At 40.9% G+C, this 23826-nt stretch overlaps 1 protein-coding gene across 1 annotated transcript in view; it reads left to right on the plus strand.

Moving 5' to 3' along the window:
• The window catches only part of BRD10 (bromodomain containing 10), a 78631-nt gene that overhangs the window by 38350 nt on the left and 16455 nt on the right, over nt 1–23826 (plus strand). The window contains exons 4-5 of the mRNA XM_065406333.1: nt 3645–3721; nt 17385–17474. Coding sequence (XP_065262405.1) covers nt 3645–3721; nt 17385–17474 — 167 coding nt within the window. The remainder of the gene's footprint in view (nt 1–3644; nt 3722–17384; nt 17475–23826) is intronic.

Below are 23826 nucleotides of genomic sequence, written 5' to 3' on the forward strand. Positions count from 1 at the left end.
ATTTTATCAAAAAAATCCGATTTTTTTAAAGTTTTTTTAAAAAAATCATTTTTTCCACCCTGATTTTATGCAAGATAAGTTATGTGAGATGTCATTGGAGAAGTTTTGCATATTGACTATGTATCTGTATTTCAAATGTAGTTACACCTCGGTAATTCACAATAGACAAGATGCTTTCAGTCTAGATAATGGGTGGGGAAGGGCCTATTCATGGCAATGGACCATTAGGAAAAAACAGTAGGCATTAGGAGAAGCTTATCTCCCACATAAGCCTTCCTGAGACCACTCTACACAGCCTGTGAGTAATGGCTGCTATGAATCTACAAGGACATGTGATCCGACCACATACTGCTGGACTCCATCTTGGGATGTCAGTATTTTTCCACAGACTGGTCTGGGAACCAAGCTTTGAAACAAAGGATTCCCACCATATGCAAAAGCTGTATAAGGCAGGGAGTGACATCTTGTAGTGGTCTTCACTCCCCATGCAAGAAGACTCCAGGAAACCCCTGAGGACCGACTGAACTGGGGGAAGTGCTGGGCCCAAGCTAAAGGGATTTCTAGCCTGTGAATGAAACACTTGGGGATTCCAAGCTGTAAAGCAAGTGCAGCTTGCCTCCTAAAGAATCTGTAGCCTGCTTGTATCATCTCTTAGGGTGAGAATCTGCTAATTCATATCCAATCTATTTAGTATATTAAGATTAGCTTGCATTTTTTGTTTATTTGCTAGGTAATCTGCTTATCTGTTTGCTATCCCTTATAATCACTTAAAACCTATCTTTTGTAGTTAATAAACTTGTTTTTATTTTATCTAAACCAGTGAGTTGGAGTGAAGTATATGGGAATCTTAGCTCAATGGGCAAAGACTGTTGCATATTCCTCTCCACATTGAGGGGCGGGGGGTGAACTTTATGAGTTTATGCTGTACAGTTCCCTGTGCAGCGCCAGACGGTATAATTTTGGGTTTATACTCCAGAGGGGGTGTGTGCCTGGGGAGCTGGGAGGTACCTTAGCTGTGGCCTTCCTATGCAGGGGCTGGTCAGAGAGCCTGCATGTAACTGCAGATGGGTGTGTCCCTACCTATATGAATGCTGGTGAAAGTGCAGGCTGCAGGGCTTTTCAACTTGTTACAGCAGTACAGTGTGAGAGGGAGCCCAGGCCGGTGGGTCAGGGGGCTCAGTGGTACCCCAGCACCAGGTGGCACCCCGGGGGGAACCCATCACAGGGTCCCACAAGGATGTGTCCTGGGTCCAATTCTAGATATCTTCATAAATTTGGATAATGGCATAGAGAGTAGTTAGAAAGTCTGTGGACAATACCAAGCTGGGAGAGGTTGCAAGCACTTTGGAGGACAGGATTAGAATTCAAAATGATCTGGACGTAAATAAATAGGATAAAATTCAGTAAGGACAAATGCAGAGTACTCTGCTTAAGAAGGAATAATCAATTGCACAAATACAAAATGGGAAATGACTACCTAGAAACAAATACTGCAGAGAAGGATCTGGGGGTTATAGTGGATCACAAACTAAATCTAAGTTAACAATGTAATAATGTTGCAAAAAAAGCAAACGTCATTCCAGGATGTATTAGCAGGAGTCTTGTAAGCAAGACACAAGAAATAATTCTTCCATTCTACTCAGCACTGATAAGGCCTCAACTGGAGTAAAGTGTTCAGTTTTGGGCACCACGCTTTGGGAAAGATGTGGACAAATTGGAGAAAGTCCACAGGAATGCAACAAAATTAATTAAAGATCTAGAAAACATGACCTATGAGGAAAGATTTATAAATGGATTTGTTTAGTCTGGAGAAGAAAAGACTGAGGGGGACATGATAACAGTCTTCAATTACATAAAAGGTTGTTATAAAGAGGAAGATAATAAATTGTTTTCCTTATCCATTGAGGAAAGGACAAGAAGTAATGGACTTAAATTTTAGCAAGGGAGATTTATGTTAGACATTAGGAAAAACTTCTTAGCTGTAATGGTAATTAAACACTGGAACAAATTACCTAGGGAGTTTGTGGAACGGCTGTCATTGGAGGTTTTTAAGAACAGGTTAGACAAACGGGGATGGTCTAGATAATACTTAGTCCTGCCTCAGTGCAGGGAGCTGGATTAGATGACCTATTGAGGTTGCTTCTAGTCCTACATTTCTGTGATTCCAAGGGGTTTATAAATCCCTTCTATTAAAATATATATAATTTTTATGTAACTGTGGATGTTCTCATTATCCATATTAATGTGTAATCTGTTTTTGAATCCTATTAAGTAGTTGGCCACGATGAGACATTGTGACAATGAGTTCCACACATTCTTTATGCGTTTTGAAAAAAATGATTTCCTTTTAATAGTTGTATAATTTGTCACCTTTCAGTTTAATTGAATGTCCCCTTGTTCATATGTTGTTATAGCAGGTACGAGTGCTCAGTCTTTGTTTATACTATTAATTATTCTGTGTTCATCTATCATGTCCTCTTTTATTCATGTTCTTTTTAAATTATAATATCCCAGTGGTTTTCAGCTGCTTCTCATATGGAAGTCTTTCCATGTCCACAGTTATTTTTGTCTCCCATCTCTAGACCACTTCTGTTTCTGCTATATCTTTTTTGAAATAGTGTAATGAGAACAGAATATTCCATAACAGAGTATTCCAGGTGACAATGTATCATTGATATATATAAATAATATTTTCACTATTATTTTCTATGCTGTTCTGGATGCATCTTAACAGGAGCCATATCTTTGAATTTTCACTACAAAGCACATTGCACACTAAAATAATAATTAAAATTTATCAGACTAAATTTGGAAAAATATGGACCAAAATATGGTTAATGAAATTTTAATCACCTCACAAAAACCCCCGAAACACTTACTCCAGGCAAGTCAATGAGAAGAATTTGGTAATTTTTAACCTGATCCATACTAGAGGGGGGAAAAACGGAACTTTATGTGGTAGGTTGTTTTTAAATTATTTGGTTATTTTTGTTCATTTGCAGCTTTTTGCAAATTACTCTGAGATTTGGAATAGTAATAGTAGTCTTGGCAGAGATGGATTAATGGTTAGAGTGCAAATGAAGAGATCAATGGTGTTAAATATGTACAGTTGTGGGTGGTTGTAGAAATAAAGAAATTTATTCCCTGGGTATCTTGCCCACAAGTAACATTTATAGCTATTTTGTAAGATTGAGAGGTTACAAGGAATACAAGGCCTAGTGTGTGGATCAATGTGGGATACTAACATCAGAGAAGAGTTTTTGTAGGTAAGTGTTTTTTTTTTTTTTTTTTAAACCAATTTATGTTTCTGGTTTAAATTATGCATCTTCCCCCTCTCCCCATCCCCCCATCACAATGGTAGTGTGAATGTTTCTTTCACAGTTTACTAATGTTCTTAATTTTCATTTGGTGTGTTGGAGTTTATAGTGGGTTTGTTCACTGTTGAAATAAGGCTGCCCCGCACACAGGTACTTGTAGTTTAATGTTTGCTTTTGCTGAGTCCGGTTCTGTTTCATGATGTTTACATGACTCACCATCAGCTATCTGTTAGTTAAATTATAACTTTCAAGGTTGTATGTAATTTGGTTTTATTAATGAAGCGCAATAAACAGCATTATGAAGCTTTTCTCTTTTAATCTTACAAGGAAAAAAATCCATATCTAAAAAAGCAATTACAAAGAAGAGGAAAGCTGTCACAAAGCCTACGGTGCCAGAATTTCAGGTAAATGTCTTAATTTTTGTTCTATATACTTGAAATCTAAATGTCTTTAGAGTATGTATCTCCTACTGCAATTGGCTGTGACTCCAGAAGTTATGCTTGCAATTAATGAGGAGTGACTCTTATTTTCTTCCCATCACAGACAAGCAGATCCAAAGAATTAATCTGATAGGATTTTCAGATGTGTGTGCTGCTTTTTGTGGTAGTAAATGTTTTCGTATATATTTAATCATGTACAGCCTTACATAGTGTTGCTGAGAGCTACTTAAGTAAGATCGTTTGTCAAGGAAAAAATACAGAACATGCTTTGAAAAACTAATAGTGGTTCAGGTAATACTGTGTACATATTAACAGACCTGTAGTTTCTATGGGTATAATTAGTTGCATTTTTACATGTTGTGTGACATTGCATATCATTGTATAAGGGAGACCTTGCTTGATTTACTCTGAGACTGAAAAAAGCCAGACTTGTGAAATCTTTTTTTTTTTTTTTTTTTAGTTTTAACTCTTATCTGTACATGAACTTTAGACTGGAGCGCTCAGAGAATGCTAACTATAATAGTGTTGTTTTCTTGTGGCCTGGTCCACACTAACCCCTCACTTCGGACTAAGGTACGCAAATTCAGCTACGTTAATAACGTAGCTGAATTCGAAGTACCTTAGTCCGAACTTACCGCGGGTCCAGACGCGGCAGGCAGGCTCCCCCGTCGATGCCGTGTACTCCTCTCGCCGAGCTGGAGTACCGGCGTCGACGGCGAGCACTTCCGGGATCGATTTATCGCGTCTAGACAAGACGCGATAAATCGATCCCAGAAGATTGATTGCCTGCCGCTGAACCAGGAAGTAAGTGTAGACGTACCCTGTGCTACTACAGCTAAAGTCTTTCAGTATTTCTATTATAGATCATGATTTATGTATGCCTGTTCACTTGGATTGGAGTGCTGTAACTACAAGAATGTCTTTTTACTCTTTTATATCTCTTACCTAAAAAAAGGCATCAATAATATTCTTAGCACTTAGGCCTTACATAAATTGTAATAATTCTGGAAAACCACAAATAGAACCATTTCTTCTGTGAAGATGCAGTGTCCCAGAAGAGGTCACAGGAAGAATTTCTAAATGGTAATGCTTTGTAACTAACCCTAGATGCTAGATCACAACCTATAGCTAAACATTTTTGTTGTGCTCCTAGTATGGTACTAGATTGCAACTAGCATCTGTAGAAGTGCTAGATTATGGAGGAGGAAAGGGTACTGATAAAAGAGAGGGGAGAAAGGAAAATATGTCAAGTATGTCACAGAAATTGTATTTTCTTGGCATATTATCCACATGTATTTTAATTTACAATTAAATATTCATAAGGCCCTGAATATGCTATTGTTTTTTAAAAACTGTTTGTTAGTCGAGCTATGATTCCAATGTAGACAAGACATAACTTATCTAAACTGTCTTCCAGATAATATGGAGCCCCAGTGAGTTTTAAAACTATTTTAACTAAGTTATGACCTGTCAATACTGACAGTACAGCCTTACTAGGAAATCTTTTTTAATAGTGTGCAGGCAGGGCTGAGAAAGAGGAGTCCTGTCCAAGCATATATACATATGAAAGGAGTTATAGTGGAAATACTGCTAAAGTTTTTGGATATGGCAGGATAAAGTGTGCCTTTATAATGCTCTCCTGGTGACCTGTGCTCTAAATATGTACTCAAGAAATATTTATAGCATTTCATTAATATAGTGGTAGTCTTTTAATTAAGTGAGGCTCTGCAAGCCTGTTTTTAGGGTATGAAATATGCAAAGTGAGGCACTTTAATAATCATAAGAGTATTGCTATCCTTGCACATAGATCTATTGTAAAATAAATACATAAAGGTCAGAATTGTTCTCAGAAGTTGCTTTATATACATGAGACATATCTGTCAATATAGAAACTCTTCACGTTGTACAAAACCATAATGTGGACATGCCAATTACATATTATTTATTGAACTTTATCAGGATAGATCTTATTGGGGAGATCCTTTAAAAAGAATATCAGTGGCCGAGCAAATTATTATTCACACCTTGTAACAGCCACAAGGTGTGAATGCCCAAAATACAAACATGTAACTAACAGCAGTATTAACTGGCGGCACCAGGGTCACTTTTCGACTGGACATTCCGGTCGGAAACCAGATGCCTGGCAACCCTAGCTGGGCGGGGGTCACTGTCACTGTGCCTTCATGGGTCACAACTGAGAATACCAAATTCAGGACAAACTGCTGAGAAATAGGGCAGACACCCCCCAAAACTGCTGGTTATGCTCCCAAACCAGCAACAAAAGTAAATTTCTGTTTCACCACACTGGCTAACAAGAAGTCAAAAAAGCAGTCTCCTTAGGCATTCCAATCTTGGATTCAACACCCAGACATTAAAGAGAGTGGTTATTTAAACCCATTTCATCAAACAAAAGGGTCCTCTGATTCCAAAGGACCAGCCACATACCCAGGTCAATATATAACTCAGATTTTACTCAATAATCACGCTGTTGCCAATCCTTTAGTATCTAAAATCTAAAGGTTTATTTATAAAAAAAGAAAGGTGAAAGTTAAAATTGGTTAAAGGAATCAAATACACACGATAATTGCCAAGTCCTTGGATCAGTCTTGTAGCAGTGATGGAATAAACTGCTGGCTTGCAGGGGCGGCAGGTTTGTAGAAATTTTGGTGGTGCCCAGAACCTGCCCCCCCCAACTCCGCCCCCAACCTGCCTAAGGCTCTGGGAGGGAGTTTGGGTGTGGGGAGGAGGTCTGGGGTGCAGGCCCTGGGCTGGAGCAGGGGATTGGGGTGCAGGACGGGTGAGAGGCTGGACTCTGGGAGGGAGTTTGGGTGGGGGAGGGGGTCTGGGGTGCAGGCTCTGAGATGGAGTTTGGGTGCTGGGTGCAGGCTCCGAGATGCGGCAGGGGGTGGAGGTGCAGGCTCTGGGATGGAGTTTGGATGTAGGCTCTAGGCTATGGCCTTGTGCAAGGGGTTGGGGTGCAGGAGGGGGTGAGGGTTGCAGGCTCTGGAAGGGAGTTTGGGTGCAGGCTCTGGGAGGGAGTGCGGAGGGCTGTGGTGCAGGCTCTGGGCTGGAGGTCGGGGTGCAGGCTCTGGGAGGGAGTTTGGGGGCGGGAAGGGGTGGGAGTGCAGGCTCTGGGAGGGAGCTTGGGAATGGGAGGGGGTGTGGAGGGAGAGGGTGCAGGCTCTGGGAAGGAGTTTGGGGGCTGGAAGGCGTGTGGAGGGAGGGGGTTCAGGCTCTGGGAGGGAGTTTGGGGCCAAAGGGCGGGGTGCAGACTCTGGGAAGGGGTGGGGGAGTGTGGCACTTACCTGGAGCTCCTAGGCAGGGTGGGCCGGGAGTCTCCATGTGTTGCTACCCCCAGGCACTGCCCCCGCAGCTTCCCATTGGCCACAGGGGCTCTTGGGGCGGCACACAAACCCACCCTGCCCAGGGGCTGCAGGGAGGGGCCGGCAGCCACGTGGAGTGAGCAGTCAGGAAGCTGCTCAGCTGCTCAGCTCTGCCAGTGATGAGTGGGGGCCACGGGCTGTTTTAAATGGCCTGGGGGACGCACCGGGCAGAAGGCGGGGCCAAGGGAGAGACCGGGCCTCAGAATGCTGGAGCCGGGCCCATGGTGCCCGGGCACCACGGGCCCATAGAACTCGCCGCCCATGCTGTCTTGTTAAATCTCTGGTTGCTTCCAAATCATTGGAAGGTCCTCAGTCCTTTGGTTAGAATGCTCCCATTAGCATAAGTACATAGTCCAGAGGTTTGAGCAGGAAAGAGGCAAAATGGAGGTGTTTCCAGGGCCTTTTATAGCTTTTGCCAATTGAAGGGAAATCCATTGTTCTTACTGTGGAAAATTACAGGTAACAAGATGGTGTTTGGAGTCACATGGGCAAGTCACATGTCCATGCATGATTTTGCTCAGTCATAGCAGAAGCCATTACCGGTACTGTAGTTAGAAGTCCATCAGGTGTGCATGGGCGTCTTCCATGGTCCATTGTGAGTTAAGTGTTCCTTGATGAGCCGTTTAACTTGTATAGTCCCTTCGAGATGTGCAGGCTAAATACCTTGTGGGCGTTACCACAGGAGCAAACATATTTGAAATACAGGAATACGGCCAATACTCATAACTTCAAATACAAAATGATACATGCATACAAATAGTATAATCCTATTCAGCAAATCAGAACCGTTCCATAGACGCCTTACTTGACACACCTTGTATAAGATTTGTTGCAATTATATCACAGTGGTAGCAACAATAATCTACATGGTCATATTTTAATCAGATAATGTCACAGTCACCTCTGTATGTCACTAGCTTCTTCTTGGGACTTCTTGGATCCAAGAAGTCCCTAACAGCAGAGCAGATGGAGGATAACTGCACAGTGGAGGTGAAACTGTTGTGTAATGTTACAACAGCTGTGAAGGTGGATGAAGGCTGCAGCAAATAGAGCATTTCCAATTGTCATGGTGTCCATGCCATTGGTTTCAAGTCCTCTATCTGTCAAGGATAGTGTGGTGACGGTTGTGCATCAGTCTTCCCACTTTAAAAGAAGTTCCGCACAGGCATCTTCCAGTTTTTAGGAAAATGACTTTTGCACAAGTCAAAAGTCCGGTGGCGATCGGCGAGTGGCGATGGGAACAGGACAGTGAAATCCGGAAGTTCCTAGTCACAGACCGACACACAGGCGGTGGGTGTGGGATACAGTTGTCTTGCTCGAGGATTGAGGCGGGTCGAGCATCTCGGCAGCTGCACCCATGACTGAGCAGTCCTTTTTAGGATTCACCCTGCTCACCCCACATGGGGAGGGGTTTAGAAAAGGTACCTTAAAAATAGTCTTTCCTCTGTTTTTCCTGGCTGGATAGCTGCATCCAGCAGGATCACCACCTCAGCGGTCGAAAATGTAAAAACTTTTCAACTTTGGAACTTGGAATGTACGTACCCTGATGGACAATTCAAACAGTGACCGACCAGAGTGATGTACAGCCATTATTGCTTGTGAATTGAGTCGGTTTAACATCAATATTGCTGCTTTGTCCGAAACTAGAAGAGCTGATGAAGGACAGGTGAGGGAGAAGACAGGAGGATACACCTACTTCTGGAAGGGAAAATCTATAGATGAACCCCGATTGCATGGAGTGAGCTTTGCTATAAAGAACAAGCTCGTAAGGTGCCTCTCTAAGGTACCAGTTGGCATGAATGAGCGGTTTATGACACTCCGACTGAGGCTCACCAAAAATCAAGAGGCAACTATTGTGAGTGCCTATGCACCAACACTGGATGCCGATGAGAATGTAAAGGAAGATTTTTTTATTCTCAGTTGGAAACCATTTTATTGGAGACCCCTACAGAAGACAAGATCATCCTTCTGGGGGATTTCAATGCACATGTTGGACGAGATTCAGACCTGTGGAAAGGAACTATCGGGAAAGAAGGAGTTGGCAAAAGCAATTCAAATGGAATTCTGCTTCTGACCAAGTGTGTTGAACATAAACTTATTGTTACGAACACCCTTTTCTGACAAAAAGAAAAGTTCAAAACATCTTGGAGACACCCACTGTCAAAGCACTGGCATCCCCTCGACTACGTCATAGTTTGTGCCTGAGATTGTAGTGACGTACTTCTCACAAGAGCAATGACAAGTGCTGATGACTGTTGGACAGATCATTGCCTTATTCGATCCACAATGAAAATTAAGATGGCTCCCAAATGGAGGCTGCAAAAGAAGCAGGTCAGGCGCAAGCTGAAGGTTCAAGATTTGAAGGACCCTATTAAGCGTGACCACTTCCAAGCAGTCTTAGAAGAAAAGTTTCCATCAGAGTTTCCAGAAGCAATTGAAGAACATTGGAGCCAATTGAAAGCAGTAATCATCAATGCCTCTGAGGAAACCTAGGCTACCAAACCAGAAAACATCAGGACTGGTTTGATGAGAATGATGCTGAAATTTAGCAACTCGTCAATGAGAAGAGAATGGCATTTCATGCTAAGCAAAACAACATAAATTGTAATATAAAGAGGGAAGCCCATGCCAAGGCGAGGGCAGAAGTACAATGTAAAACCAGAGAACTTAAGAAAAATGGTGGCCTGAGAAAGTGCAAGAACTCCAACGTCTCACGGACATCCACAATACATGTGGTATCTTTAGTGCCACCAAGGCTGGCACTATTTGTTGGCCAATTTGTCATGTTATGAATCCTCTTCGCTCTAAGGACGGAACCACACTTTTGAAGGACAACGAAACCATTAATTCTCGTTGGAAAGAACATTTTGAAGATCTCCTTAACAGTAATTCTGTGGTTGTAGATGAAGTCCTTGAGCAAATCCCTCAACGACCATTTGGGGACGAGCTCGGAGACCCTCCCAATTTGTATGAGGTACACAATGCCACCATGCAGATGAAGAACAACAACGCAGCAGGTCTAAATGGGATCCCTGCTGAAATCTTTAAAAACGGTGGACCAGAGTTAATTTGGCAGCTTTACATGCTTCTCCTTAAAATCTGGATAAAGGAGGAGCTACCCCGTGAAATGGGGGATGTCACCCTCTTCAAGAAAGGGGATAAAGTGGATTGTGGACATTATTGTGGTATCTCCCTCCTAGCCATTGCAGGCAAAGTTCTGGCGCGGATCCTTGCAACCCGCCTTCTACCCTGTCAGAAGAAATTTTACTGGAGTCAGAGTGGTTTCCGACCATGTCGTGGAACTGTGGATATGATCTTCACAGCACGGCAGCTGCAAGACAAGTGTCAGGAGCAAAACCGACCACTATACATGGCTTTTATTGATCTAACTAAAGCCTTTGACTCAGTGAATCGCCGTGCCCTCTGGACTGTACTTTCTAAGATTGGATGTCCTGATAAATACATCAATGTCCTAAAATTGCTTCATGATAACATGAAAGCAACCGTTCTGAGCAGCACTGGCTCTGAGTGAACCTGTCATAGTACAAACAGGACTCAAACAGGGATGTATCATCACTCCAACTGTGTTTGCGGTTTTTATTGCCGTCATTCTTTACCTAATTGCTGGGAAGTTTACAGGTGGCGTTGAAATAACAGAATGGATGGAAAACTGTTCAGGCTTAGCAGGCTGAAAGCCAAGAGTAAGATTTCCACAACATCTATTGTGGAACTTCAGTATGCTGATCACAACGCAATCTTTGCCCACTTCACACGATCTTGAATGTGTTTGCTGATGCTTACGCATGTCTTGAACTCACTCTTAATCAAGAAGACTAAAGTGCTCTATCAGCCCTCTCCAAATGAGATATTACATGCCCCATCTATCAAAATCAAAGGAGAGGCACTGGAGAATGTCGATCATTTCCTCTACCTTGGAAATCATCTTTCATCCAAGGCAGATATTGATGCAGAAATTCAACATTGCCTGAGCTGTGTCAGTGCAGCTTTTTCTCGTTTACGGCACAGGGTCTTTAAAGATCATGACATTCGAACAGACACCAAGCTTCTTGTTTATCAAGCTGTTATTCTCCCAACACTGTTGTATGAGTCTGAAACTTGGACAACCTATAGACACCACTTGAAAATCCTTGAGAGGCACCAACAACGCTGCCTTCGTAAGATTCTGAAGATCAAATGGGAAGACAGGCGCATCAATATTAGTGTTCTGGAAGAAGCAAAGACCACCAGTATCGAGGCAATGATCATCAGTCAGCAATTCCGTTGGACTGGTCACATTGTCCGGATGCCAGACCATCGCCTCCCAAAACAGGTCCTGTTCTCTCAGCTAAAAGAAGGGTACCGTAACGTGGATGGACAACGGAAGCATTATAAGGACTTGCTGAAGGACAACCTAAAAAATGTAATATTGACATTGATACTTGGGAGACACTTGCCCAGGATCGCTTAAATTGGAGTGAAGTCCTACGTGATGGTTCCCTGCATTTTGAACTTGCTCGCCAACAAGCCGAAGAGGACAAGGGCGCAGGAGGAAGGAGAGACTGGTCTCCAGTCATGGTCAACAGCCTCCTGCTGAGCCTGAAAATATCTGCCCTCATTGTAATAGAACTTGTGGTTCAAAGATTGGCCTTATTAGCCACCTGAGGACCCATAACTCTCGTGGAAGATGATCATACTCGGTAATGAGTGATCGCCCATCATCATCGTCATCATCATGTCACTAGCAAACTTACAGCATATTTCAGTAACAACCATACAGCAAAATCTGATTACTTCATACACACTAATGATATACATATTTTGGCAGAAAAATGGGTTTCAGCAAATCATGACCTTTCATTTGATACCTTACATGGCATAAATATGGGGGTTCCAGGGTGTTGCTTTGAGGTACAGAGTGCCATAGTAATTAGTCAACACTTCTGAAAATCAAGCCCATATTTGTTAATCAGCCCAAATCCTTTATTCTTTTTTATGTACATGCTTAACTTTGAATGTGCATAGACTTCAGTGGAACTATTCACACCGCTTAGTTTTAGCATATACATAAATATTTGCAGACTAGGTGCCTGAAAGACCCAAACTTTGTCTTCCGTCACCACCTGCAAAAACCATAAAGGGCACGGCTTTCTTCCCACATTCTTTTTCTTGTTCAAAATATTTAGTAGTAGAAAGTGTTTTGTTTTACATGCTTCTCTTGAACACCCCCCCCCCCCCCAGCAATTAGCTATAAGGACGTGACAACATGAAGAAAAATGTAGGCGTTCCGGTTTCCTTAGTGGCATTTTCCCTTAAGCTGAGTGGCAAAATCTTTGAACCAATTTAGAATGCAATATTATCACAAAAAAATGAAACATTGAATTCAGCTTACTAATCCCTCGACAAGAACAAAAAGAAGGTATGTTTCTTTATGCAGTCTCATTCAAACAACTGATTGCTTGCTCCCATTTCAAAGTAGCATGCATAAGGAAACTTATCTTCTTTTTGTTGTTGTTTTTATGTAAGTCAGTGGGCTTTATAGAGGAAGATAGAATAATATATTTTAAATCTTGTATTAAGGGGAAACAGTACATTATGATTTTACAGTCTTTTTTCTTCCCTAATACAGTAGAAGTTAAAGTAAAGAGTCTTGGGTTAAAGCTACAAATGCAAGAAAATACAGAGTAAAGGCCGAAAATATTTCTTTGATTTGTCTCATATTTGAAATATTGTAAATAATTTGATCCTCCATTAAGAGGCCATAAAACTATCCTTTAAATTATATTTCCCACAAAAACTGCTAAAAATCATTACGTTTTCAAAGTCAAGTACCCAAAATTTAGGAAATTTCAAAATTAAAGTAGCCTGTGCAACCTTAATTCTGCCCTCTTGTGCTTATGCATTATGGTACAGTCTATAATTACATCATCACATACTTTTTCCCTCCATAGAATCCTGTCATCATTCAGTGCACAGAATTGATAGTGTTCACTGACAGCTGTTTTTTCAATATTTTGTTGTATCCTCATTCAGTGTGTGGCCTCAGGCTTTATTTACTGCAAATTCTTCAAATCCTGCTGTGAATACACAATTACTGATATTTTCATGGACTCTTTAAGGCATTTATTACTATAGTATCTGAGTGCTTCACAAGCATTAACTAATTTACCTTCGCAGTACACCTGTGAGGTGAGGGGATGGTATAATCCCAATTTTACAGATGGGAAACTGAGATACCTAGAGATTAAAATCAAAAGTATCCACTTTGGGTGCCCAACTTGACACCTAAGATCTGATTTTTCAGACAACTTCGTTTTATATAGCCCTTTATATATTCAGAGCACATCTCCCATTAACTTCACGTGCAGCTATAAGTGCTCAGGATTTCTGTATATCAATCCCCAGGGTCTCAATTTGGGCATCCAAGAACACACAGTTAGTGAACATCTGTGAAAAGTTTGGATGTGACTTGCCCAGCATCACATAAGAATTCTGCGGCAGAGGCAGGGATAGAATCCAGTTCTCTAGGGTAGTATTCATGCCTTAATCATGAGACCATCCTTTCTCTTCCTGCAATTCCTTGCCTTATTCACTGCACACCTTCCAACTTCTGCAACAAATGAGGTAGGGGTATTACAGTCTCCTTCACTATATAACTCTGATTCATCCTGAGAACACAGTACATCCTGTACATTGAATGATGCAGGAGTCCTGTGAAACAGATAGTACATGGAATTAAAAACTGTATCATAGTGCATATGCACAAGGAGGCTGCATGGACAATGTTAATGATGGCATTTCTTAACTTTTGAATGGTTGACTTTGCAACCTCAGTGTTCTTTAAACATAGTTTTCTGTGTGTAATTTCCTAGGTTTTTAAAAAAGCAGACTGAAAAAATAAATTCATCATGTGGCATCATGTTGATACCCACATGGTTCATCAGCAGGGTTGAAACTTTAGATTCACACAGAGGTGAAAGTAAGCCGGTACAGCGTACCAATAAGTAAGTGGCCGCCGGTACGGGCAGGTACACAGCCTTCGTTAAAGCGCTGCCACAGCAGCACTTTAAGCACCATGCTGGCAGGGCTGCTAACTGGTGGGGCAAAAGGGGCAGCTGCCCCGGGGCCCAGCAATTTAAAAGGGCCTGGGGCTCCCGGCAGTGGCCGGAGCCCTGGGCCCTTTAAATCGCCAGCAGAGCCCCGGGCGGTGCAGGTCGGGCAGTGCTGAAGAGCTGGCTGGGGGAGTCTGGCCCAAGCCCCACCCCTTCCGGGGGCCCAGAGCTGACCCCCCCACCTTGCCCAGGAGCCCAGCCACCCTGCGTACCGGTAAGTCCCTTAAGTTATTTTAACCCCTGGATCCGCAGCACAGATCTTCACTACTTCAGCTAGTATAGTAATTGGTGGTGGTAGTAGTAGCAGTAGTAGGTTGTCATCCTCTATGTGGACTAGCACTAGAGGGGGATTAGATGCACACTTTGCCAATGGGTTACACAGATATTTTCAGACAGCTGAGTAATGGTGAGACTCAGAAATCTTGGATTCCATTCCAGGTTCTAAAGGGGAGTGCCCTCTAGTAGTATTAGACCCTTCTGCTCGTGTTCTCCCTAAGCCTGACACTTTCTGCCCCATCCCCCTCATCCAGTCACTATCCCAGTCCGTTTTCTCCACCTCCACAGCTCCTCATCCCAGTGTTCTCATCTAGCTAATCCCAGTTTCCAACTGTGGGCAACTTTTCCCTTTCCCAGTGTCCATGCCCATCCAGTTCTAACTTCTAGATCTGAGTTCCAGTTATCCCTTCTCCCTCACAGTCCATTTTCCCCCAGGTAATCTCCTTGCCAAATTTCAAGCTGTTGCCCCCAACCATGGAGGTGCTAGAGTTTTATACAAAACAGTTGTAATAATTTATTCAGCATTGGGCCAAACAGTGTATTTTCCCTATTTTCATTTGTGGAAATGGCTGGACCATTTTTGCTGAAACTTAAAACAAAACAAAAAATCATCAGTCTGAGGCAGAAACCTGGCCTGGGAAACTTCAGCCCAAATGGTTCAAGTTTTGGCAAAGTTATAAGCAACTGAAAACAGTTTTATAATGGAAAGAGTTGGGCAACTTAAGAATAGGTGGCACTACTAGCTACCTGAAGAGCAGATTGTGCAAACATACACTTTTTGTTTTTGCAGTAAAAAAAGGAATACTTTGAAAAAGCCTAAGATATCTTGATCATTTGCTCACTTATTCTCTCATTTCTGCTTTGTTTAATAAAGTTAGAGTGACTCCACTTTCTTAAAAAGACCCGCTGAAGTGTGCATAAAACTTCTCTTTTTTTCAGTAAAATGTTATGGAAAGTAATTGTTGCCTGTATGCATTAGCTGTCTTTCAAACCTCAGTATCTTGCCAAAAGATCATGTACTATATTTTATTAACAAGGCTATTTAAAAAAAAATAGAGTTGGAGAAGGGAAGTTTCAGAAACAACAAAAAATTGTATTGGGGGAAGATAGGCATATGGACCCTTGGAGCCTAAAATAGTCAAATCAGTGTACATACAATTTTATTTTAACTTGCTCCCATGCTAAAATTTCCTGTGTTAAAACAACTGAAATCAGAGTGAGTTAGAATAATTTGATGATTTGCCATAAATATTAGTAATTGTATTCTGTCATTTTTTATTTTGTGTTCTGTTGTTGTTAAAAGATTTTATTATGTTTGTAATCATTAGTGAACATTTTGAAGATGGACTTGAATGGTTTTTGATATCACTTATTTTGATATTTTAAATCCAGCGACCAACCATGCAGAGTTATAGCCTTTGGAAAAAAGTTGCTGTCAGCTGAAATCTCTCTCTCTCTCCCTCTCACACACACACACACACACACACACACTCTCTCTCTCTCTCTCTCTCTCTCTCTCTCACACACACACACACACACACACACACACACACACACACACACACACACACACACACACACACACACTCTCTCTGTCTCTCTCTCACACACTCTCTCACACTCACACTCTCTCTCTCTCTTTCTCTCTCTCTCTCCACCAAGGACCTACACTTCCTAAAATTCAATGTTATGAATAAAAAATGTCTAGTTTTATGGTTTCTAGATTAAAAGCCTATTGTTGACATTAGTAAACCAGAATTCTTCTGCTATTTGCTCACGTTATGTTTGTACTCATAGACCTGATCTACATTAGAAAATTAGGTTGGTTTACCTACATTAAGGTGTGAATAATCCACACTAATTAGCAGCATAGTTAAAACTACCTAAATCCTCATGTAGACAGCGCAAGCTACTGCCTCTCGGGGAGGTGGGTTACCTACGCCAATGGGAGAATCCCTCCCATTGGTGTGGGTGGTATCTACAGAACCACTTCAGCAGCATAGCTGTAGTGGCACAGCCTTTTTAATGTAGACAAGCCCATAGTTAATCAAGAAATTAACAGCCACATTCTGAAAGGAAATATTAAGAAAACAAGCCATCTGTTGAAGAAATTAGTAACAGTACATTATATTGGGTTACATTATATTGGGTGCTTTATTTTTGTTCAAATCATGTTACGTTGTGAAAACAGCTGTGTTATTTGGATTACCTTTCATGGGTGTCTAGTGAAAACATGTGCAACTCATTAAAATCAGTGAAGTTGTACTTCCTTACACCAAGACTGAATTTGGCCCATTGTCTTTCATTGACTTTCTATTTTAGTTACACTTATTTACTGGTACTTTGTATAAACACACAAAAATAAGGTGTAATTACCTTACTAGCACAATTGCAGCTCAGTGTTAGCATGGGTTCACTTGCTAAGGAATCATTTGGAACATGCACAAAGGTATTCAGAGGCACAGTTAAAACTAGGGCAAGTTTCCTGATCTGTGTTATTCTGCACTGTGAGTTTGTCTTTTAGAAAGTACCTGGATTCTGACGCAGGCATTGACAAGTGGAGAAGTGTAAATTATGTAAGAACTTATGGAGACGCAGCCACCGGTATCCAAATTTCAGCTGCTCCATCTGTATGTAAGCTTGAAGACTGAAGTCTGTCTAATAAGATTTTTCTATAAAAGTTATGGGGATTTTTTCCTTGTTTGTTATATATTAATTGCAGAAGTAAAGAAAAGATCAAGTGGTAAACTTAAGCATTAGAATGTGTTTTTTAGATGAGTTTTTCTTTTTTTCAACTTCAGTGTGTGTTTTTTAAATGATGCATTACCAAGTCTTTTTTGTTTGTTTGTTTGTTTTTAGCTTATTTGCACTAATCTTGATGAACTCAGGGAATTAATCACAAAAATCGAGAATGAACTCAAAGATCTGGAGAACATTAGAAAGAAATCGGTATGTGATGTTCAAAAACTTTCTTTTGTATGGATATAAAATTGTTCCAGTTATTTTCTGGAGCCTGTTAATTGTTAGAATGTGTGTCTTATGAGTAGTTGTATGGAAGCCTCTAGAGTTAACTAGTTAGAAAGATTTTATTTTTTATTTCCATCATATCTTTATATTAGTATTCAGTTCACAATTACTGTCAAGAAACAGTGAAATTAATAAGTATATAGCAATCTTTAACCATTTTTTCAGGGTTTTGATTCAGTAAAGCTTGGGCAGGGCAATAGTACCTTAGACAAGAGTAGGTTTATTTGTACTTATTCTCTGAGCACCTTTCCTTGGGGCCACATTCTGATACTAATTCAAAGTATGGAATCCTCACATATTTGTGGTTCTGCTTAGATTTCCATCCAGACACATGGTTACACAGGGCCCTGTGATGTAGCCACATAATGTCTATGCTGATGTCTGACTCCTCCCCTTCCACAAATGTGTAGTCAGATTCAGCTTAGCTGACTTTTGTATTTATAGTCAGCTGCGGAAGCGTTCATTCAGGGGAGGCAATGCATCACGATCATTTCATCTGGCTTTGGAGTGGGGATTGAGGGACAGATTCATACCTAGCAGATGTTGGACCACGTAACTCAAGATGCCAAAATCAGACCCATTGGACCAAAGAATCCAGCAGATATTGGGTGTGGTGGCAAAGAGGGAGAGTCTCCCACCAAGATGAATGTTTTTAAAAGCATAAGTGGTGGAACCCATTTGTTTTCTTGACTCTTTGGCTCAAACCCCTTCTACTATTGAGCTCCATTCTCCTTTCTGCCTCTTGATAAAAGTTTCATCTATGGCAACTGTGATCAATAGAGTTCATAAAAATGCCACAGAAATGCCTAACAATTTTAAATGACTTTGTCTCTGTATTTTAGAAGGAAAATTAGGCTATTCAGCCTATATTGCTTCAGGTGCTTGAAGACGTATGTTCAGGTCACCTTAGCTTATTGATACAACAAATGTTCTATTTGCAAAAAAGAAAAAAAGTGGATTTGGTAGGTTTAGAGAAATGGAGGAGGTATTAAATGTTAACCTGGACTATGAAAAATAGAGACTTCACTTTAAAAACTCAGAACGATGCCTATAACAACACTCAAAGCTGCAGTTATGGACCACATTTCAAATTATTTTGTAGCTGCAAGACTGCGACCTGGTTTCAAGACTAATAATCTGAGAGAGGTTTACCAGAATGGCAGAGATTAGTAATATAGAAGTAATATCTATGTACAGCAGTACAAATTAATAGTTGTATGTGTATTCTGCTGGTGTTCCTCCTATCAGGGATTATCTAATACCAGCAAGACTTTTAGAAGGGTATGTAAATATCTAAATTTTTCATAATTGCTCATTAAACTGAAATGTAACAACACCTTTATATATGCTGTGCTTGGTTCTGGTTGCCTTGTCTCTAAAAGAATATAGCATTAATCCTGGGGAGTACAGATACAAACAATGCACAGAGTCAGGACAAGACTTCCATGTAAAGCTCTCTGGGGGAGGGACCATCACATTCTATACATTTGTATAGGCCTAGTATAATGAGGACCTGACCTGCTTGGTCTTTAGGCACTACAGCAATGTAAATGGTACATAAAAATAAAATAAAAATTTAAGAACATTAAAAGACTGGGACTAAGTTTAGTTTTGTTTAAAGAGGAGATTACTGAACGGGGAATTAATAAATAATAATGGAAATGATGCAAAATAATGAATGCTATAGAAAAGGTAAATCATATGCTCTATTTACCCTTTTTCACTATGCAAGAACAAAAAGATATTCAGTGAAATCATTAGGCAACAAACTTAAAACTGATAAAAGGAAGTAATTCTTTACAACACATGATTAACCTGTGGAGTTTATTGCCAGGAGAGGTCATTGAAACTAAGAGTTTAGGAGGCTTCAAATAAATTTATGTTGATAATAAGACAGCCACAGTTGTAACATCCACAGTTAAATTCGATAAGAAATTTAAAAAATAGAATTGATATACATTTTAATTCTTCAGAGCATGGGCCAGTCTCTCTTTGACAGAAGCTAAGGGATTATCCACATGGAAATTTAGTGAGTGGCAAGCTGGGGTGTAAATCTACAGCATACTAGCCTGCTCTGCACTAACTGGTCTTGTGGACCCTGCTACCATGCACTAAAAAGTGCTGTATTGCGTATGTCGAAGTGTACTATTGGACTTCTAATATGCAGTAGCAGGATCTACAGAGCCAGTTATTGCATGGCAGGCTAGTGTGCATTAAGTCTTCCTGCGGATAAACCCTAAGAATAACATTCCCTTTTTGGGAGGCAGTTCCATAAGTGTTTGCAATGAGGTTTCTTGCAACTTCCTCTGAAACATCTAGTTCTCGCAGAGACAGCACACTGCACTAGCTGTACCACTGTCTGTTATGGTATGGCAGGTCCTATGTTATATTCCGTGTTATCATGTCTTGATAGTTAAAACCAGACTCTTTTAATTCGTTGCCCAAAAAAAGTTCAGCGGCTTTTTATATCTGATGGTCTTGGGCTGAGCTGTACTCCTCTTGAGGCCTGTTTTGTTTTTGGCTCTCTCTGTGTGGCTGTCCAAAGAGTGACACTGAAACTCTTCTTGCAGGATCATTGGAAGAAGCTGAATTATCAGAGGCCTTTTTTTGGAGTTATGACCCCTTTGAAGCGACTGGAATTTCTCTCTCCTTCATGACATTCCCCCTGCTGATCCCCATTTTAGGAGTTGTATTACCTGTCACAGTGAAACATTGCTGGGGGGAGGATGTATGTCCCTGAAACCCATTGTTTTAAAACAGTGTATAAAATCTCCTACCCACAAGTCATCCCTCAGTTTCTCTCCACTAGTCTGTTCTGTCATGTAAATAACACTCTCCCTGTGTAGTTATATTATTAAATTTAGTTAGATTTTTCTTATCTTACTCTGTTAAAACTTGGTCACTGCTATAGTGTGTTGCATAGTCCATAGTTGTGCAGGTTACTGCTTTTTGTAAATATTAGGATTTTGTCTACTAACTTCTTTTTGGTTGAAATCAATGCTGCTTGTAGGCACACAGCTATGAAATTCTGGTCTTTCAATAAAGATGCAGACAAAGGTGATAGGTCTGCTATTTGAGGGGAGAAAAAGGGTGTATCAGAAGGGCCAATTCCATCAGCTGCTTTTCCTCCTTAGGTGGATTCCAGTCTTACCAAGGCTCTAGGGCTAGTGAGCTGGAAAAGATTAAGGGCTAGTGGAGGCATAAACTGTCTTTTTGATTGGTCTCAGGGCCATCAGGTTTTTGTAATTCTGGCTAAAAAGCTAGTATGAAGATTTACCAGAGGACTTTGGTAGCCTTACCCTTATTCTTCCATTTAGGGACCATCTGTCCTCATTTTTGCCAGATTTGGAAATATTTCTTAAGACCAGTGAGTCCTTGAGTTTATCTGATGATGGGAGGAGCACACCCTCTAGTTCAAAACCAGCTTCTTCGCCTCTTAAGAGATTTTTTTCATGAGAGACTATCAGAAGAAGTTAACTTCTTAGAAACTGCAGAATTGATGCTAGAGCCTAACTAGGCCAGAGATTTTTATTCCTGATATTTAGTCATTCCAAACTTCTTTCTTCAGACTTACATACTTCATACATACATTCATACGTCTTCCTTCTCCTTGCTGCTTGGGCGCTAGCAACAGGAGCATTCAGAACACAGGAGAGACAGTAGTACTCCTACTCTCAGTTCCTCTGCCCAGCACCACAGGGGATCCCTAGAGCCACGATGAGCAATTACTAGGAAAGTCCTGCTCAGCCCCTGCAGCTCTAGAAAGGAACATGCTCAATGAATATATTGGGTTAGTGCATGTACTGTTCTGTCAGCACTTAGGAACTGTGAGGAGATGGAGCATTCTCAGTGCGGAGTAAATTTTAGAGAATTTAGTTGCTAAGCTAACATACTTCTGAGCACATGCAAACTGCAGTTTTTAGAGTCTCGTCGTTTGGTCAAATTTGGGTGGATTTTCCCAGGAATAGCAAATAAGCATATCCTTGATATTAAGGTAACTGCTGCCAAGTTTCAGATCCCTGCTCCAAAACATGGAGGTGCCAGAGCCTCTTAATTAAACAGTTGTAAGTTTTCTTTAAAATAGGAAAAACAGCATATTTTCCTCAGATCTCATTTTCTGAAATGGCTAAACAGTTTTATCTGAAAATTTCAAGACAGTTCAGCCTGAGGTAGACTTCTGGCATGGAAAATTTCAGCCCTTATGGTTTTAAGTTTTACAAAATTATAAGCAACTGAAAATGGGTTCGTATAATGGAAAGTGATATGCAACCTTAATTTAGCTATCAGTGTTGCTATCAGCTGCGCCTGCAATAATGAAAATAATGGACCTATTGAAAAAGTTTTTCACTCATTCTGTGTCTGGATGTATCAAGCAACTTGATCCTAGACTCCCCTGTACAATTTAATATCTTTTGCTTTAGTCGTGGGTAGTGTTCTTCCATCAAGAAAAACTGTGCAGAAGAGGATCCATCTCCTGATTACTCCTAGATTTGTAGCAGCCTAATGGCATAGATCACAGCTGTCCAACATGTGGCCCTTGAGGATGACCTGTTAAGAAGAAAATGTGTATTTGATTATGAACTGAAAATGAGGTACTCCATTCATTTTTAAACTGGAATTGAATCAGCCCCATCACTGCGTCCTGCCAAATTGCCTCGCACCACTTTCCTTGCTGCCCCAGCCCTTCACAGCAGTACCTCTGATGTGAGCTGGGTGCTTCCTGAGCAGCTACTGTCCTTTCCCTGCTGCAGCTGGTCAGCAGCTCCCCTGCTAGCTTACCTGTTGAATTGCAGGGAATAAATCTGGCTAATCCATTGCTTGCTTGCTTTCTGGGTTGTGGGAGTCAAAGAGATGCAAATCTGCTTGAGCCTAGAGGAGTATCTAGTGAAGGATGGTGGCTCCTCTTCCCCATGCAGGTCAGGGCAGCCCCAGAGAGGGTAAAAAGAGGAGAAGCTGAAAACTATCAACCAGGTACAGCTCCCTGATTTTCTGATGGCTGCTTTTGACTCATGCTAGCTGGCAGTATCTTCTAGGAGGGGCCGTACACCAGCTAGGGATAGTGAGAACACCGTGCACTCCAGCCATTTCCTCTTCTCACTTCCAACACACGCTTTGTGCCAGGGGCTGTAAAAAGGGAGGCATAGGAGTTGGCTATACTAACTGTAGCTCTAGGGGAATCTCCAGGTGGAGGCTAGTGTGTGGTTTCTCCTCACTTTCTCTGCCTGAATGATATAAAGGGAGTAGAATAGGGCAGAGTATCTGCCTCAAAATATTGATTTTGGCCCCTTGAGCTTTCAGAAACTATGTTTGTTCCTCAGGATGAAAAGGATGGACATGACTGATGTAGATTTTGTGATTTTACTTTGGCCAGTTAATGTAAAGCACGTGGTGTTCAGGATTCGGGTCCATTTACAGTAACTAGTTTCTGTCCAGAAGAGAGGACTGGGACAAGTAGAACCACTGGGTTTCTATGTCTCTGATTCCAGCAACATGCCAGTGTATCATCACACTTATACATGGAACATTTTAAGTAACTAAATTTACGCAGAGGAAAACATTCCATTTTGTAACGGACTTGCTAGCACTCGCTTGTTGAAATTCTTGGAATCTGAAATAATTGATTGGGGTCCTACCAAAATTTTAGTGAATTCACTGAAGCTCCCTAACTGATAAACTAAAGAAGCCTATGGAGTCTTCTCATTCAGCACCCATTGGAAACCCAATTGTTGCTTGTTTTTTATGAATATGTGGTAAGAATACTTTTGTTGTCATTCAGTTGCCTCTTAGTTTCATTCTCTTTGATTTACTTTTGTGAGTGGTGTATTCCATGTTAGGTCATAAAATGTATAACCTACAAAACACAGTTGTTCTTTGAGTACCACCTTCATAATATTTGGTTAATGTAGTTATAGCAGGTTCTCGTTTTGATAAACCTACTGATTGTGGTACATGTTGCTGGTGATATGTACACAATGCTTTGAGACCCACTGCCATAAGGAATTGCCTGTTATATTTCTTAATTTTCTTCTATATTTGTGAAACTTAAAAGATAAATATGGAAAAGTAAATAGTTGGAAAGGTGAATGGACCTTTATTCCTTTATAGCAGGCTGTAACAAAGTGAAAAATAAGATGATCTGCTGACAAAGTAGAACCTCAAAGGGCAAAATCTGGGCTTGCTTTTGGGTTACGTTGGGGTGGAGAGTAAGGGATATAGTTTCATCTTCATGTACAGGGATTTGTACATGCAACTCACTTTCCATTAGAATGAAAAA

Source organism: Emys orbicularis, chromosome 6, assembly GCF_028017835.1.
Source record: "Emys orbicularis isolate rEmyOrb1 chromosome 6, rEmyOrb1.hap1, whole genome shotgun sequence".
In the NCBI taxonomy this organism is placed as follows: domain Eukaryota; kingdom Metazoa; phylum Chordata; order Testudines; family Emydidae; genus Emys; species Emys orbicularis.